At 45.4% G+C, this 17,264-nt stretch overlaps 1 protein-coding gene across 10 annotated transcripts in view; it reads right to left on the bottom strand.

Moving 5' to 3' along the window:
- MTMR3 (myotubularin related protein 3) overlaps positions 1 to 17,264 on the bottom strand; it is a 74,983-nt gene that overhangs the window by 23,746 nt on the left and 33,973 nt on the right. For all 10 annotated transcript variants that reach the window (XM_038152756.1, XM_038152758.1, XM_038152750.1 and 7 more), the window contains 7 exons: positions 15,659 to 15,732; positions 15,196 to 15,285; positions 13,544 to 13,660; positions 7,533 to 7,615; positions 4,884 to 5,050; positions 1,905 to 2,001; positions 975 to 1,088 (listed from right to left, as the gene is read on the bottom strand). In XM_038152756.1, the coding sequence (XP_038008684.1) occupies positions 975 to 1,088; positions 1,905 to 2,001; positions 4,884 to 5,050; positions 7,533 to 7,615; positions 13,544 to 13,660; positions 15,196 to 15,285; positions 15,659 to 15,661 (671 nt within the window). In that variant the 5' untranslated portion in view covers positions 15,662 to 15,732. The remainder of the gene's footprint in view (positions 1 to 974; positions 1,089 to 1,904; positions 2,002 to 4,883; positions 5,051 to 7,532; positions 7,616 to 13,543; positions 13,661 to 15,195; positions 15,286 to 15,658; positions 15,733 to 17,264) is intronic.

Here is a 17,264-nt window from a genome sequence, read left to right as displayed (position 1 = left end):
CAGGCTTAGGGAATATCAGTATTCATCATCTTTTTAATCCCTTTGTCATCTGATACTTTAAAGAGATTTTAAAGATTTATGGGAGGATAACCACCCCAGGGAAGGGGTCACGGTATAAAGTGACAGGTTTATAGGACCATGGAATGGTTTGGGTGGGAACAGACCTTAAATCTCATTCCATCCCATCCCCTGCCATGGGCAGGGACACCTTTCACTACATGAGGTAGCTCCAAGCCCTGTCCAACCTGGCTTTGAACATTTCCAGGGATGGGGCAGCCACCAAGTATCCACAAAATTAAAAATATTTTGAAAAAACAAATAATTCTTTAATGAATTAGAATTTAATAATTCTTTAATAATTCTTTAATAAAAAACAAAAAACTATTTAATAACGTGTTTCTTGTTAAAGAAGCTGCCAAAACCCAGTTTCTCAGACAAACAGTTTTATTATGAAGAATTGCTGGACTCAGTCTAAGGAAGGGTCTGTGTAATTAAAACTATCTAAAATATGGAGATAGAGCTAAACTGCACATTAATTTTTTATCTGAGTTTTAGATCTCCTTCAAGTAATTTTGGTATTTGTCCTTGTTTATACTGCAGTCTGAGAATCAGCCAGATGAGTCAGGGAGAAGCCAAAGGAGTACCCAGCCAGGGAGGCCATTTATCAGTTCTCCTCTGATGTCTTCATTTCCCATTTTTTCATTTTCATATTAAGAAAAGTTAAAAATCAATCTTAACTGGGGTGACTGCCCCAGGAATGATTTGCAGGAGATGCAAATGCTGAGCGCTCCTCCAGCGTGTGCTTGGAATTCTAAATGCAGCCCATTATTCCCACTCGGAGCGCACGTGGAGCGCCTGCCTTACCCGGAGCAGCCTGAGCACCTCCCAGAATTCCCAGCTATGACTTCCTCCAGCTTTTCCTTGCCAGGACTGCCCGTTTCCAGCCCCGGGAAGGCTGCTGCAGCTGCTCTCACCTGTACACCACGGCAGGGATGCGCTTCCAGGAGCGGAAGCTGGCCACGCTCTCCAGCTCCTTGTCGGTGATCCAGGCAGGGACGATGATCTCCTGGGGGTAGCTGCCACACAGCCTGGGGGAAAGGGAGCAAAGGCAGGGCTATGGAGCAGCTCCAGACTTCCCAGAGTGCACAAGGCAGCCCTGCAAGAACCTGACAGCCCTTTTTGCTAATTCCTGCTTCCCTGGATGTTAATGATCTCCCCTTCTCCAGCATTAAATACGGAGGGATGGCTTTTTCACCTTCCCTCGACTTGCAGAAGCCAAAGCAGAGATTCCTCCTGCAGGGACACCAGTCCCCAGCTGGGAGTCATTATCCTGCACAGGCAGAGCCCTCCAACTGCTCCATCACGACGTGTTCCAGCTGGGTTTGCTCTGAGCTGGAGCAGGGGTCAGCCAGAACACCCTGTCCCCCCAGCTGGGGATCACAGAGCACCCTCCTCTGCTCCAGAGCCTGAAGAGGGCTTTTGTCTGTACTCTGAGTACCTCAGAAAGTGTTTCCTCTTACTTATTCATCTACAAATTGAACTCTTCCAAACCTGTTTGGTTTTTTTTTTTTGTTTTTAAATACATGTCTTTGTAGTAAGTTAGAGAATAAAAGACAATAAAAAATGTCATCAAAAGTTCAAACTCCACTCTTTGCTCACTTAAGATCTCCCTTAGAATGCTCATTCTTTAATAATCCACATCAAAACCTGGGATTTCCAAGCCTAAAAAAACTGCAGCAGCTAATAAAACATTAAATAATTTAAAGCACATTTTTTCTATAAACCGACAAAAAAATCATCGTTCTGATTGTCCCTTCTTGGGAACTGCAGAAGTTGAAAAAAGTTTCAGTAACTGAGTGTTTTGAGATGCAGTTTGGCTGTGGAGCAGCAGCCCCAGCACTCACTTGTACTTCTCATTGATGTTGGAAATCCTCCAGGCGTTGTTCATATCAAACCCCATCCGCTCCACTTCGTTCTTAAACCTGGAAGTTACATGTTCTCCTGGGGACCAAGAGCACAGGGGAAACGAATGGGAAAGAAGGAATTAGGATTCCTACTCTGCAGAACAGAGAAAAGCAGCACATCCCTCAGTCCAAAGCCACCAGCTGCACTTCACAGCCTCGTCCTGACATGGGCACTGACATCTCTCCCTGGCCAACTCTCCAGAAATGCCAGAGTCCAACAAGGAGTTTTACCCTGAAATTACCAGCTTCTGGAAATTCATATAAAAAATCAATGCTGCAGACCAGAACCAAGGACATTGGCAAAGGAACCGAGATCCCTCAGCAATCCAAGCGGGATGGTTGGAAGTTCAGAACAATTTTCTATCAACGAGAAGAACGTGAGGCTCTGGTGAAAAAGGGTAAGACCTGGAATGCACCCTGGAACTGGGCAATCTGTTGAATATGCATTTCCAGCCCCAGGTTTCCTGTATGGCTGGAGGCAAGTGCTGTCATTTATCCTGCATCTCAGTTTTCCATCATAAATTGGACATTATTCTTCTGTGAGTCATGTGGAGATAGAGAGGGAAAACGCATAAATGATCGCTTGACACAAATATCAGTCGCAAGAGCCTCACAAACTCCTGGATTAATACATTAAAGGAAGCGGAATGAGCCCCATTTATTTCCTAGACACTTTTGTTTTAAAGTCTCAAAATACAATTGAAAAATATACAATGGCAATAAAGAATAAGAAGACAGAAAGTCTGGAAAATGAGACAAAATTTCCAGGTTTCCAGGGCTAAGAAAAGTGCTAAATTTAATGAGCACGGGAGCAGCACTAGATAAGTGATTCTGAAAGTCCATCCATTGCTTGTCTCTTTAAATTACTGTAGCATTAAATCCCGAGGCAGAGCAGCACCCAAGGGGGGGAAAATCTGCTGAAAAATTAATGCTTTAAGTATTACATCTTTCCATTAAATATTTTAGAAAACCCTTAAAGTCTTTCAATCCCCCAGATATCTGTAGATACATGTTTAAATCCGAGATGGAAATGCACATGTCTGAAATGATTTTTAATGCCATGTTACAGAGCAGTTAGAAATAAATATAAATAGGTAAACTACGAATACAGACAGCAGCCTAATTACAGGACTTAACTAACTACAGTGTTATAAAGATCCTTTGTCAAGGGCAGAGGTGGAATTGGACAACACATTCCAGCCAGGCAACAACCTCTGCCAGATTTGTCCTTAGCAGTGACTTTTTAAATGTAAAAATCCCACAAATTCTTTTACTGGTGTACCAGAAGAATGTGCTTCCCCATCACTGCTCCTTAAAACTTGTGCTACATCCTTAAGGATTTTTTTTGGATAGCAAATGAGAATACTGGAAATATCCCAAATCAACGCTGCTCAGCCTGGTGGGTTTTAAGACAAACATATGAAAATCATATATTCTGTTTGATTTTTCCCTCTTAATTTTTAGCTACCGTGCAGCCACAGGTTTTTCTCCTGGAAACAAAACCCCAGCCTTAATATTTAGTCCATTCCTCCTGAATTGCTGGAATTTTAAGAGGCACTTTGAGCCAACACTGATAATGTTTAGAAGCACCCCAACCCACTCTCAAAATCCCAGGGAAAGCAAGCCAGGTATTTTGTGGGCTTGTGCTTCCTATTAAAGCTGCCCCTGTGAGCCACAGCCTGGATCTCTACTACAGACACCGCTAACATATTTTTCCCAGAAAATGTGTTCTGTTGACACTTGGATGGATTTTGAAGCACTTTAGTACTTTTGTCTGTATCTACCAAATAATGGGCTCCTTGGACATAGAAGAGAAATGACAATGTCTTTGGATTGACTTCTTCAGCCACATTCACACTGATTTATTTCAGCTGTAATTCAGCTCTTTGAAGGAGAACATCTACCCCCAGCCACAGGCAGCTACAGGGAGATAAAGTTATATTAAAGAAAATTATTTGATAGAGAAAGCTGCAAGAAAAAAAAAAAAGGATTGATAAAAATTAATAAAATGGTAAATGTTGCTTCTTGTCCCTGCAAATGTCCAAGGCCAGGCCGGACTTGGAACAGCCTGGTTAGTGGAAGATGTCCTTGCCCATGGCAAAGGGTGGAATGGGATGGGTTTAAGGTTCTTTCCAATCCAAACCATGCCATGATTCCATGATTATCCTAACCTAGCATCAGGCTGAAGTCTCTCTGTTTCAGCGAGCAAGACGAGACTCAGCAAGACTTCCACAGGTCTGCCAGCTCCTATTTCCCAACTTAGTAAAGAGGGAAAAGCCCTGGGTGTGAAACCCTGCTCTGAGGAGATTTTTTGCATTTTCCAGAAGCTGCTAATGAAGTGTGTGAACAGAAACAGGGCAGCTTGCTCCTCCTGCCACTGTGTGATCCCTGCTCCTCCCCAGACACCACAGACACGAGAGCCTGTGCCAGGCTCCAGAGCAGCTTCAGCAGCAGGGACAGAATCCCAGGAACATCTCTCAGCCTGGTAACTGGGACACTTCCCTGAGGCAGCGAATTGTGACTGACAGGAGATCACAGAGTGCCTGAAATCAGATTTCTTACACTCAACCAAGTGCTACAACTGCCAGCGTGCCAAGCATGAGCTTTTATTTACTTGTGGGCATCCAAAGCTCTGCGGCAAGGATGGCATTCCACTGAAAAAGATCACTGCCTGTGGCTGTGAATGAACCTCAGGAGTGGCTCAGGGGCTCCCTTCTCCTCCCCAACGTCCATCTTGGAGATCAGTGCTCCAGACAAAAAATGTGGCAACCAACCCAGAACGGTTTAGACTGAAATCTGCTGCCGTGGTGAACGAAATGCTGCTGGTTCCACACCTCTGTGACTGAATCAAACCCAGCCCAGTAATTCCCTGGGGATATCCAGGTGCTGCTTGGTGATCCCAAGGCTGTCCCCACGTACCTGGCCGACACAAGTCCCCGTGCTGCTCCTTCTCACTGGCGTAAACCTCCATGCACCAGGCGTGGTAGGCGAAGGAGAACAGGTCCTCTATCTTGGACGGGGGGCGGATGGCATTGTTCAGCCTCTTCAGCCAGTCCTGACACTGCTCGAAGGTGGAAAACTGACACCTGCCCGGAGACAAACATCCCATGGGTGACTTTCAGTAGGAGAAGCCACTCTAGAAGGTGACAGGCTGAGCATGAAAAGATCTGTGAGAGCACAAAGTGAGGATAAACACCTTATTGACAACTTAGTTCTGCTTCCATGTGCACTCTAATGGGAAGTAAAAAGAAAGCAGTGGAATGAGTAGAGAAACACTTAAGGAGTCAAGATTGACTGAGCAGCAACATTCTGTGACTGGGAATAACCAGAGTGTGCCCTGCCAGGAGTAAGGGGGACATTTCTACATGTGTTACCTATAAAACCAAGGAAAGATCATTCAGGTCAAAGACAGGAATGTGTTATCTTCTGACAGCCCCTTCTGACTGCTGCATCAGGGGGAGACTCAGAAAACTATCCCACACATTCTAAGCTACACAATAGAACCATAACCACAGTCCTGTAAATAAGAACAGGCTGGGAGAGCTGGGGGTGCTCACCTGGACAGGAGAAGGCTCCAGGGAGAGCTCAGAGCCCCTGCCAGGGCCTGAAGGGGCTCCAGGAGAGCTGCAGAGGGACTGGGGACAAGGGATGGAGGGACAGCACACAGGGAATGGCTTCCCACTGCCAGAGGGCATGGATGGATGGGATCTTGGGAATTGGGAATTGTTCCCTGGCAGGGTGGGCAGGCCCTGGCACAGGGTGCCCAGAGCAGCTGGGGCTGCCCCTGGATCTCTGGCAGTGTCCCAGGCCAGGCTGGACAGGGCTGGGAGCACCCTGGGCTGGTGGGACATGGTGCCCATGGTGGAATGAGATGAGCTGTAAGGTCCTTTTAAAACCCTTCTCCTTCTGGTGTTGTTGGGAAGCACTGACTGAGCTTTGCCTAATGTTACAGACTAACAACAAGCAGAGAGAATATTCCCTGCACAGGAGAAACCAATCTTCAGAGCAGTGCATTAAAATTACATTCGCTTTTCTTTTCAGAGAGGATTCCTGGACTCTTTAGAGTAAAAGGGTGGAAATAAACCAGTGATTTATTTTGCTCTGACAGTTTTCTTTAAGATTTTATAGTTATTAAATATTGCCCAAGTATTTCCATTTGGCCGGTCCTGGTTAATGATGGCATCTGCATTCCCTCGGGGCAGATTTATCTCCCCTACCTGCAAATAGCTCAGAGCCACAACGTGGAAGGGAAAAGCCATGTCCAACATCTCCCAAGAGCTGTGAGGAACTGCAGCCTGAGGTGTTTATTTCTTTCCCATCACTGACTGTAAAGCAAGCCCAGACTACTCACTGAGACAGGATAATTCTCTATTAAACATCCACACTCAGACAAGATACATCTCACCCAAATTTCCTTCTAAATTCTTTTGAAGTTAGTGGTGTAAATAACAAGTGTTATTTCCACTTGAATTCTACTCTCAAAATACAAAGTTTGCTCATGAAAAAGAACAAGAATATATTCAAACTCTTTTGTCTCAGTCCCAAACTTCACCATCTCCCAGTCATCACCAAGCCCTCAGTCATGGAGATGCAATTTTGGGAGAAAATTGATAAGGATGGCAAAAACACAAATAATTTGTATTCATTCTACAATTGAAAGGAAAAAACAAATTAATGTAGGGAAGAAGGGTGACTTTCTTAAATGTCAAGAGCTACAAGTGAAGAGGAAGTTAAACACTGAATTCAAATTAAACTAAATATTACCTCTAAAGTAAAATCAGTCCTGGTGAAAAAACAGCCTTTCAGGAAGCAGCTGACCTGTTAAACATTCTGAGTGCTCGGAGATGGCTGGGGCTCCTTTCATTACACAAAAGGTACAGCCAGCAAACATTTAATCAAAAAGAAATGTTCCTTTCTTCTTAATTAAAGTTCATAGATCAAAATTAATTTCTGCAGCAGAAAAGTTAAAAAAAAAAACCCCAGTGAGGAGCAGCTCAGGCTGGGTAGCTCAGAGAGCCCTGGAGTCTGGGGAAGGACAGCCAGGAGTTACTGCTGCCTGCACACCTGGATTTACCACCTTCCTTCACTTTCTCCTCCCTTATTCCCCATTTCCTTTTCCAGGAGGTTACCATGCCTCAAGGATAGTGACTGTACTCTCAAAGGTGTTGAGAATGCAGAGTGGATGAAGCCTTCAAACCCCAAATCTTGATAGAACTCATTTGCAATGTGTATCAGTGGCTTGATCTACTTCAGTACCTACTGATATGGAAATATTGATATATCTATAACATATTGAAGCAATGTATTACACCTGATTGCAAAGCAGGGACAGCACAGTGAGACTGAAATGAATTTCAGAACAAAACCAAGATCAGCCATGTGGGCTCAGAGCAAGGTTTGCTGCTGTCCTGAATCACAACAATGAGACACACAGCCCTCCTTGCATATAAATCAGACAAAATAAAAAGCTTCTGAGGGAAATCAAGAAACCCCATCTCCCTGAACCATCCCAGCTGCCCATGGCACGTGGAAAGTCAACTCCCCCCCTTAACACTGAGCCTCTCCTACCTGATAACCTTGCAGTCCTTGCAAGTCAAATGAAGCTGGAATATATCCCGGCACTCCACACTCTCAATGAGCTGCAATGGAACCTGCAATTAAACACACCAGATTATTTCATTGCTGCAGCACTCACAGCAGCTTCTTTGCATATCTCACGAGGATTTATTGTAGGCTGCATGGAGTCTGAAGAGAGGAAAACAAAGGAATCCACGAGGAACTTCAGCAGTTCTGAGCTTTGGTACCAGGTACTCATAGTCCAGCTCCAGTCCTGTGGAGTCCAAAAGCCTTAAGGGATCCCATGGGAGCACCTGAGAAGGCTGCAGGAAAGGCAGCAGAAACTCCAGCTCCTCTCTCATGGAAGCAGTTTTCTCTCTTATAGGTCTAAATTTAGGAATCTTAATATATTTTTAGCTGATGGTGTTCAAAAAGAACTGCTAAGCAAGATCCCCTTTAGAGATTGCTGCAGTCTGGATGTTCCTCTATGGCAATATCCAATATTTCCTCCTCAGGGAAAAACCTTTTGGCCTGTTTAGAACAATACTTGCAATGGAGGCAGCCAAATTTAGAGTGATAATGCTGAATCTTTCCCAGTTAAAGTGCAGTTATAGACATCTCTGGCATGTTTAACCAGCAGCAGGTTGGTCAGGCAACACATGAGAGCACATGCAAGTACCTTTAAAGATGAGAAAACCCACAAGATGAAAATATTAATTTTCAGTATTATTTTTGGAACTTTACCTGAGTTGGGAAATGTACATTATTGCCTTAAATGAACAGAAGTCATAAATAACTGTCTAAATTTAGTTAATACCTGCAATTAATGTGAAGCACAAAGCTGTTTGAATTGTTTAGTAGATTATATGGACATTGCACAAGGCAATAAAATCTCTGCTGTCCTTTAGTAACGTTCCAAGACTGATTTTTGCCACCACAGGACTCAGATCCAGCAGCTGAAGGTCTGGCTTGGGGCCTACAAGATGTGGCTGGAAGAGCCAGGGCTTCTCCATGTGCTTGGGCAAGCCCTTGAAGGTCACCTCCAATCAAAGCTCCAGGATAAGCAATGAAGACAGCATCTTCTCAGGCACCACAAAGCTCAAAAAGTCCCTCTTTAGGTGGAATGAAAAAAAGGAAACTAACTAAAACCAGCAGGCAAGGAAAAGAGATATCTCAAAAATACAAGGCAAGGGAAAACCTCCTCCGAGCAGGGAGATGCCTGGAGTGAGCTCAGGGCAGATGCTGAGCCCAGGAGAAGGAGGAGAGCTCTGCTGGCTCTGGGAAGGCAGGCACAGCTCAGAGCAGCACTCCAGACAGAGCCCAGAGCGTTCCCAAACCACTGCCCAGAGCTCACAGCCCCAGGCACAACAGGCAGGGATTTTTCAATGCTCAGCCCTTCCCCTGCCCATGTCAGACCAGAGCCAGAGGCAGCTCTGGAGCCACCCACCCTCCCTGCTGTGCCCAGCAAGGCTGTACAGGGCAGTTACTCTGCTCCTTCTGCTGTAACTGGACATTAAATGACACAAAACCCATGGACAGGACTTGGCAAGAGGGTGTCTGACTCCACAGCCCAGTAGTTTGTGTTGTCAAGTCTGGAATTTAAATAAAGCTGGAGCTTGAGTTTCTGTCCATGCTTTCAGCACTGCCAGTGGTTGAGATCAGATAGATCAGACAGAACCAGTGACGTGTAGGGGGCAGGAAATGAGGAATCCCTCCTGTGAGAGCCCCTCTGTGCCCCCCCTAAGCTCAGCCTGACTGTGGCTGACTCCACCAGAGCAGCAGGACTGCAGGGCAGCACAGCACAGCAAGTGCTCTGCTCCACAGCTGATCCTGCATTTCAGCTGCTCATTCCTTCCAAGCCTCGACCCCAGGCTGCCAGACAGGGACACTGTCACAGCTCTGTCTGATCACTGGACAGGAATGGAGCCCAGACTGCAGAATCTTCCAGCCTGTCCTCATGACTGCACAGCCCCACACAGACCCACTAATAACGCCCAGCAGGAATTTCTCCATGGAAAGGGTGGTCATGCCTTGGCAGGGGCTGCCCAGGGAGGTTTGGAGGCCCCTGGAAGTGCCCAAGGAAGGCCTGGATGTGGCACTCAGTGCTCTGAGCTGGGGACAAGGTGGGCATTGGGCACAGGATGGACTCAATAGCTTGGGAGGGCTTTTCCAACTTCAATGGTTCTAAAATAATTTCTTTAAATCTACCACTGAGTTAAATGGCACCAACATGGAAAGTAAAGCATCTTTCCTAGCTGAGTCAAGATTCCAGACTTGCTTTTTGAGTCCAGTGCTGCTTTGTCTGCTATCTTTTTATTCCCCAAGCCCTGTTTTCTTCTGTTTTTTCCCCACGTCCATCTTCATTTAAGCAGTTCTCCACCTTTTCCCTCCTCCTGGCATTCTGCTTGTGGCTCCTCTTCCTTCTGTCTGCACTCTAATGACAAGCTAATTCTTCTCCTCCTGCATTATTTTTAATTTCCTTCTTCCAAAGTCACTCCTTGTTCCCTGCCCTTTGCCTGTGCCCTCTGCTCCACTCCCCTCCACCAGCCCACCTGTGATTCCCTCACAATCTGCAGCTTTTTCTTCAGGACAACTTTCCCATTAATCTTTTTAATTTTCCTTTCCAGTCATAAAAATGTGTCCTGTGGTCCTCTTGTGTTTTCAATCTCCTTCGTGGCCATTATTCTTCCCCAGCAAAGCTGTGTGGAATTATCTCCTGTCATTGCCTCCCTCCCTGATAACCTTCCCTTCAGGCTGTGCCAGTCCAACACCCAGAGCCCGTTCCTGGAAGAGCCATCAATTCTATCTGCAGGCACTTCCCTCTAATAATGGCATGGAAACCAGGCAGGGAAAGCAATCATTTCTGCTTTTATAAGAATAAACATGCATTGTTATCTGAGGCAAATTACATCCCATTATAGGGAGTACAGGAGCATCCTGCTCTTGCAGTATCTCCCCACTGTCTCTTATTTTAAATTATCTCATTTTAAATAACAGCAACATTCTACAACTCCAACTTTTTTTTTTGAGGGGTTTTTAAAATTATTTTGATGACTGGAGCTGTCTGTTACCTAAGAGCAGTACAAGATATATTTAGAGAATTACAGCTCTGCAGTTAGAAAAAGCACAAGTTACATTTTCAGTGCTGTAACAACCCCCCACAGCCGAATCTGTGCTCACAATTCCCAGTGGGATGCAGTGGGTCACAGCCAGGCTGCTACAAGCACCAGTGACCTGCCACAGACCTGCCTGTGCCCCACTGGGCCCAAACCTCCCCAGGACCTCCCGTGGCACCCAGGCCCTGGGAGCAGGAACTGGGATTTCCTCCTGGTTTTCCCAGCCCAGAGCTGGAATAATGTCAGGGTTGTGGAACAGCCTGGTGGCCTTAGCAAGCACAAGGCCAAGGCTGGGTGTCCTGCAGCGTGGGATGAAGTGGCACAGGGAGACACTGAGGGTGCAAGGACAGCTCTGAAGGGCTCCAGGCTGGAGGGAGATGAATCCCCCGCCACCCCAGCGTTCATGGAACCCACAAGGAGTGCCTGAAGCAAATTTTGCTTTTAATTACAGCTGATGACACTTTGGATTTGTCTTGAAGGCCACCCCTGAGCCCTCTCTTGTCTCACAATTGTGCTCTGAGTGTGAAGAATTTGGGCGGCAGGGCCTGAGGACAAGACAAGGCTTATGCCACTCTCCAGCAGGGATGAACCACAGCAGCCATGGCCATGAGGAATATCCCAATCTGACCCAATCTGACCATTCTTCCAAGCAAGGGGAAGCTCACACTAAAACTCAGCTCCTCATCAAATTCCCCCCCATCATGACTTTCCTTTGGTACTGTGTCCAAAATCCACCATTGGAAAGAGATTACATGCAATCCATGCTTCCACAAACGCCACTAAAATGTTCATTCTCCCATCAATGCAATTAGCTTACAGGGAGGAGAGTGATTAGACAGAAACACTCAGCAGCTGCAAAGTCTGACATTTTCTTAAGGAATCAATAGAGCTGGGCCTGGGAACCAAACCTCCCTCATGCACCAAGAGATCCCTGTTGAGTCTGCACTTTTATCCCATGGATAAATGTAAGTCAACACCCCTGAATGTCATAATCCCAATTTACGCACGGTCTGTGGGACCTTTTGTTTTTGCATTTGAAACACCGTGTTCCTATTAGCACTGAGATCTAGGAAATGATCCATGGGAAAGATCTCCACACACAGCCCCTTTCTGCACTGTTGCAATGGGAACATTAACAACTTTGAATGGATTTCTTCCCCAGCCCAGGTGATGTGGAGCTCTGTGCTGCTCACTGAGGTGTCACGGTACCATTTTCACAGCCAGGGAATTGTAACCAAACAAGAGGGAAAAGCCACAGCCCAGGAATGAAGAACCTCTTACGGGTATTTGCTGAACAGCTGTGGTGACATAAAAACAGCAGGAAAGAATCAAGATGAACTCAATCAAAAATTACTCAGTGAAAATTTGAGTTAGAAAATCACCATCTGAATGAGAATTTTGGTTAACAATAACCAAAAGTATTAGGACTGCCAAAATTAATGATTTAAATATGGTTCTTAATTACTGAAGAATGTTTTATCTTTAAAGACATCCCAAGCCCTCCCTGCCCTGGATTTCAGTGGAGTTCACAGGAAGTTATTAGTGACAGTCATATATGGTTACAAAGAATTATTTATATTCTGCTCTACCTCATGCTCTGGTTATTTCTGGTTAATGATGCTGATGATAATGAGATATCACACAGAATGAGAGGGCAGAACACTGCATGTGAAAGTCAGAGAAGAAAAATTAACATGAGAATATTCACAAGCTTCTATGGACTCTTCCCTGAACACAATCAAGGAACGTGATTTGAAAAAACATCAATTCCTGCTCTGCTCAAAAATACTGAATTGAAAATCCCTACAAAGCAATATCCCTAATTGTCCTAAGGACAGGAAGTGCAGTTCATGCTCTAATGGCTTCCCTAATAAAGTAACTCCATCATTCCCTGGCACTCCTCAGGACACCCTTGATTTCCACCCTGGAAGTGTCCCCAGCTGGTGAGACTGCTCTGTGTGAGCATCAAGTGGCACCATGATATTTTTATGAAAATCCTTTGCTAGGACCTTTCTCCTATTTTAGCTGAGAAGGCTCAGACAGGAAATGTAAACAAGCTATGTGATGGCTGTGGAATGTGGTCTGGAGGTTGTTTACAAACAGGTGCATCTTCGATTGGCTCATGTGAATTGTTTTCACTTGATGACCAACCATGGTTCAGCTGTGTTGACTCTCTGGTCAGTCACGAGCTTTTGTTTTTTACTCCTTGCTATGCCTTGCTAGCCTTCTGTCTGTATAATTTCTTCTATTCTTTTAGTATAGCATTTTTAATATAATATATATCATAAAATAATAAATCAGCCTTCTGAAAAATGGAGTCAAGTTTCTCGTCTCTTCCCTCATCCTGGGACCTCTCGAGCACGGCCACACATCAAGCACTGCCCAGGACTGTCCAACACCCATTTGACTGTCTCTGGTACCAGAGGAGGTGGAGATGGAATCGTTTCAAGGAATGGACACTTGGAATAAAACTCCCTCAAGAAATGCCTCAAGTGAAGATGAGGTCCCACTCCTGACCTGTTACATCCAAGACTGCACTCAAACCACTCAGTATCTGGCACAGAACTTCAGCAGCTGGACCCACTCCCACCTTCTGAAGCTCCAAGCAAGGCACAAATCAGGTTTAGGTGCTCCAAAAGCCCCTTGGAACACTGGCTATTTCTCCCCACTGAGCTTGGGGACAACAGGTGGCTGACACAGCCAGCTGTGAAGGTTGAGGGATGTGACATTTCCTTGTGACATCTGATTTTCAGAGCTGCTGAGTCACCCTTTGGTGCCTAAATACACATTTATTGTCACTGAAAAATCAATTTGAACATCAGAAAAAGACTTTTCATTTTTAAAAGGGGGGGATCACTGTACTCTTATTCCAAATTCTGTTATTTCCACTGAGATCAGAGCACTTACATTCACAACAGATTCCTTGAATTTGATGTGGAGCCTGTAGTTGGAAAGGGCAATGATGGCATCCTCTGCTCGTCCCACGTACTCTGTGCTCTCCCCGTGGAGCTCAATGAACGGCACCTGCACAAAGGCAGCAAAAAATCTCCTTTCAGACACCATTCCCCAAAAATCTGTCCCTCCTGCAGCACAAGAAATCAAACAAAGCCTGCTGAGAACTCAGCCCTGTTATTGCTGCTAAGGAGGAACATCAGGTAAGGTTGGCTCTGAGGTTAATTGCAGCCTTTTTCTTAAATGATCCCTTATTTTATGTTACTTTTCCTGAGTGGTAAGTGCCTGGTCAGGGAAAGCAATGAATTTTGATGAAAAATATCCTCACATTTTGGCAAGCAGGCTGACAAAGCCCTTGATTTATGCTCTCACTCCTTACTTAATGGAGAGTGGCATTTCCATAATGTTATTAAATTCATCCTAAAGTAGGCAAAACATCCAGGATGAATAATGCTCCCTGCTATTTCCCCACTATTCACCCAGCAAGCTCAGGTAACCAGCCTAGGCTGGATCCCTAAATGCTACAAAGCTGAGCTTGGGCAAACCAAGCTTTTTGCTCCCTATTTCTCACAGTAAATATGAAAATGCACAAGAAGCTGCTGCTTTATAAAGTCAGAAGCCTGCAGTTCATTACACCACACATGGAAATTGTCACTCATTAATTAAAATGTGACTTAAGCCCAGTTTAGCTGAGCTGGTGGAAAGTGAAAATGCCCAACTTTAAAGTGATCTGTTACACCAAAGTAGCTCGAATGAAAAAAAAAATACTTTGTATTTCAATGAAACTCTTCAGTTGATGCAAGAGTGTCTACATGGAGAGCCAGGCTGGGAGAGCTGGGGGTGCTCACCTGGAGAGGAGAAGGCTCCAGGCAGAGCTCAGAGCCCCTGCCAGGGCCTGAAGGGGCTCCAGGAGAGCTGCAGAGGGACTGGGGACAAGGCATGGAGGGACAGGACACAGGGAATGGCTTCCACTGCCAGAGGGCAGGGATGGATGGGATATTGGGAATTAGGAATTGTTCCCTGTGAGGGTGGGCAGGCCCTGGCACAGGGTGCCCAGAGCAGCTGGGGCTGCCCCTGGATCCCTGGCAGTGCCCAAGGCCAGGCTGGACACTGGGGCTGGGAGCAGCCTGGGACAGTGGGAGGTGTCCCTGCCCAGGGCAGAGGTGGGACTGGATGGGCTCTGAAATCTTTCTCAACCCAAACCACTCCATGATTCTGTGGTAAATCATTTGAATTGAACTGATTTCAAAAGGAAATTTGGAAAATAAAAAAAAATTTAAAATATCTCTTTTTGCGCAACAGAAGACTTTTGGTTTCACAATAACCAGATGCCAAGGCCGTGTTCAATCAGCTTAGTGCTGCTTTTTCAGAACAACAGAGTTCTAAACTATGGAGTAAAACCCTTCCCTTGGAATTAGTGCACAGGTAGCAGTGATATTTTTCAGACACTTGAAGGAATTTCTCATAATAAAATGCTGTTCTCTGTCCTACCAACAGCGAAAATGAGTTTCTGTGCTAGGTGTGAATTGAAATTCCAGAGGACAGGGCAGAGAACCCATTACCAGCTGGAGGCAGTGTGATTTGAACAGGAGCACTGTGGTGATTACCTGAAGGTTCTCATCCTCTCGGATCAGCTGCTTCCTGGGAAAAATCTGATTAGCCTGGATGCATTCAAGGCTGTGCTGAGTCTCTTCATCCTGAGGAACAAAGTGTGACAGTCACCTGCAGCACTGGCACCTGCTGCCACCTTCCCCAAGCACCCACAGCCAAGGAAAAGCTCCCACAGGATGCAGTGTCCAGAGAATTCCAGGAGCAGTAACTCACTAAAGTTTCTAAACTCTCCAACATGGGCCCTCAGACAACAAATTTGGAATTAGCAACCAGTTTCCTTCCTGCAGCCTGATTAATAAAGTCATTAAAAGCTGCAAGATTTACAACAGCATTAGGAAAAAAGCATTAGCACTATGCCTAAAACTCACCAACCCCACATGTAAACATTAATTCCCTAATGTTTTTCCCATTTTAAACTCTTCTGCTCTGTCACAGACCCTACAAAGCCCCTTTGCTTACCATGACAGGCCCTGGGCAGGAGGAGGAATCCTCGTCTTTACTTGCAATGCTTTGAGCTCTTCACTTACTAAAACCTAGAAAAACAGGAAAGTATAATGATGAAATAAGATTCATTTTCTTCTGGCAAATAAATACAAATTAACTTTTAAAGACTGTGAATGTAGCTGTTAGAAAACTGAGAGCAAACAGTAATTATGAAAAGATGAAATCTATAGAAGCTCCCTCTCCTGAGAGCCAAAATTGTTTCAAAATGTGTCTGGTTCCTTCTGTTCATCCTGAAAAATTACCTTTGGATGTGCTGCTGGGAGAACACCTGTCTGAAGGCAGCAATTAGACCAGTGTTTATATAATTTAAATTAAAACATGTTCATTTTCCTGGATACCCTGGAATTTTCTCCCAAGGTGCCTGCAGATGGTGAATCAGAAATCCGTGGGATACAAATCCAAAGGGACTGTTGAGGCTGATCTGGGGTGGGACACCGGGCTTGGATCCTCCTGGAACAGGCTTGTTTTAACTATGACACATGAACGGGAGTTCTTATTGGGATAAAAATCCTCATTTTACCCTTATGGCTGATCTTGGATATCCATGCATGTACCCAAATATCCATTTTCCTGCACTGATATTTCCAAGAGTTCCAGATGACTACACTGGGGACTTGGCCTCTCCACTAGCCAACAACCCCCCAGCTTTGAGCATCTGCAAATTTTCTGGGAAAACGAACACAGTCCTGAGGTTTATACAAATCACCCACTTAAGAACTTAATGACTGAAGCGAATAGAGGAGTTACAATTTGGGTTTGGGATTGATTTTACACTCAGCTTTTTTAATCCAGGTAGGTTCTTCCCTGCTCTACTCAACCAGGATTCACTCAGGTATTTATGGGGTTTGCAGACTGTGGCACACAAAACGTACAAATGAAAATACATCACATGAGTGCAGTCAGTTCTCAGCTCACATCCAAAGCTCATATCTCACTTTACTTATAAATGTATTTCAAATTGTCAGTACTGAGGCTGACAGAGAAACTTCAATCCATCAGCTCCCAGCCCTGCAGGGAGCCCTGGACACATCCTGTGCCTGCTGTGGAATACTGACAGAGGGCAAAGGAGCAGCACGTCAAGTATCCTCACGCAGGTGTGTTTGAAAATATTTACATAAAAGGGGGAAATGATGAGCAGAATTGAGCTCCAAGTGCCACGGATTCACTAAAAATTAATGCAAAAAGGTAGATATAAAATCCTGGCAGAGCTGGACAGGGACTGGGGACAAGAGCCTCAAGCAGCAGGACACAGGGAATGGCTTCCCACTGCCAGAGGGCAGGGATGGATGGGATGTTGGGAATTAGGAATTGTTCCCTGGCAGGGGGGCAGGCCCTGGCACAGGGTGCCCAGAGCAGCTGGGGCTGCCCCTGGATCCCTGGCAGTGTCCCAGGCCAGGCTGGACACTGGGGCTTGGAGCAGCCTGGGACAGTGGGAGGTGTCCCTGCCATGGCAGGGGGGGCATGGGATGAGTTTTTAGGTCCCTTCCCATCCAAACCATTCCAGAATATGTATGATATAAAAAATACCTTGTTATTTCAATGAACTCCTTCAGATTCACAC

Source organism: Motacilla alba, chromosome 15, assembly GCF_015832195.1.
Source record: "Motacilla alba alba isolate MOTALB_02 chromosome 15, Motacilla_alba_V1.0_pri, whole genome shotgun sequence".
Taxonomy (NCBI): domain Eukaryota; kingdom Metazoa; phylum Chordata; class Aves; order Passeriformes; family Motacillidae; genus Motacilla; species Motacilla alba.
This window is presented reverse-complemented; position numbering and strand designations above follow the sequence as displayed.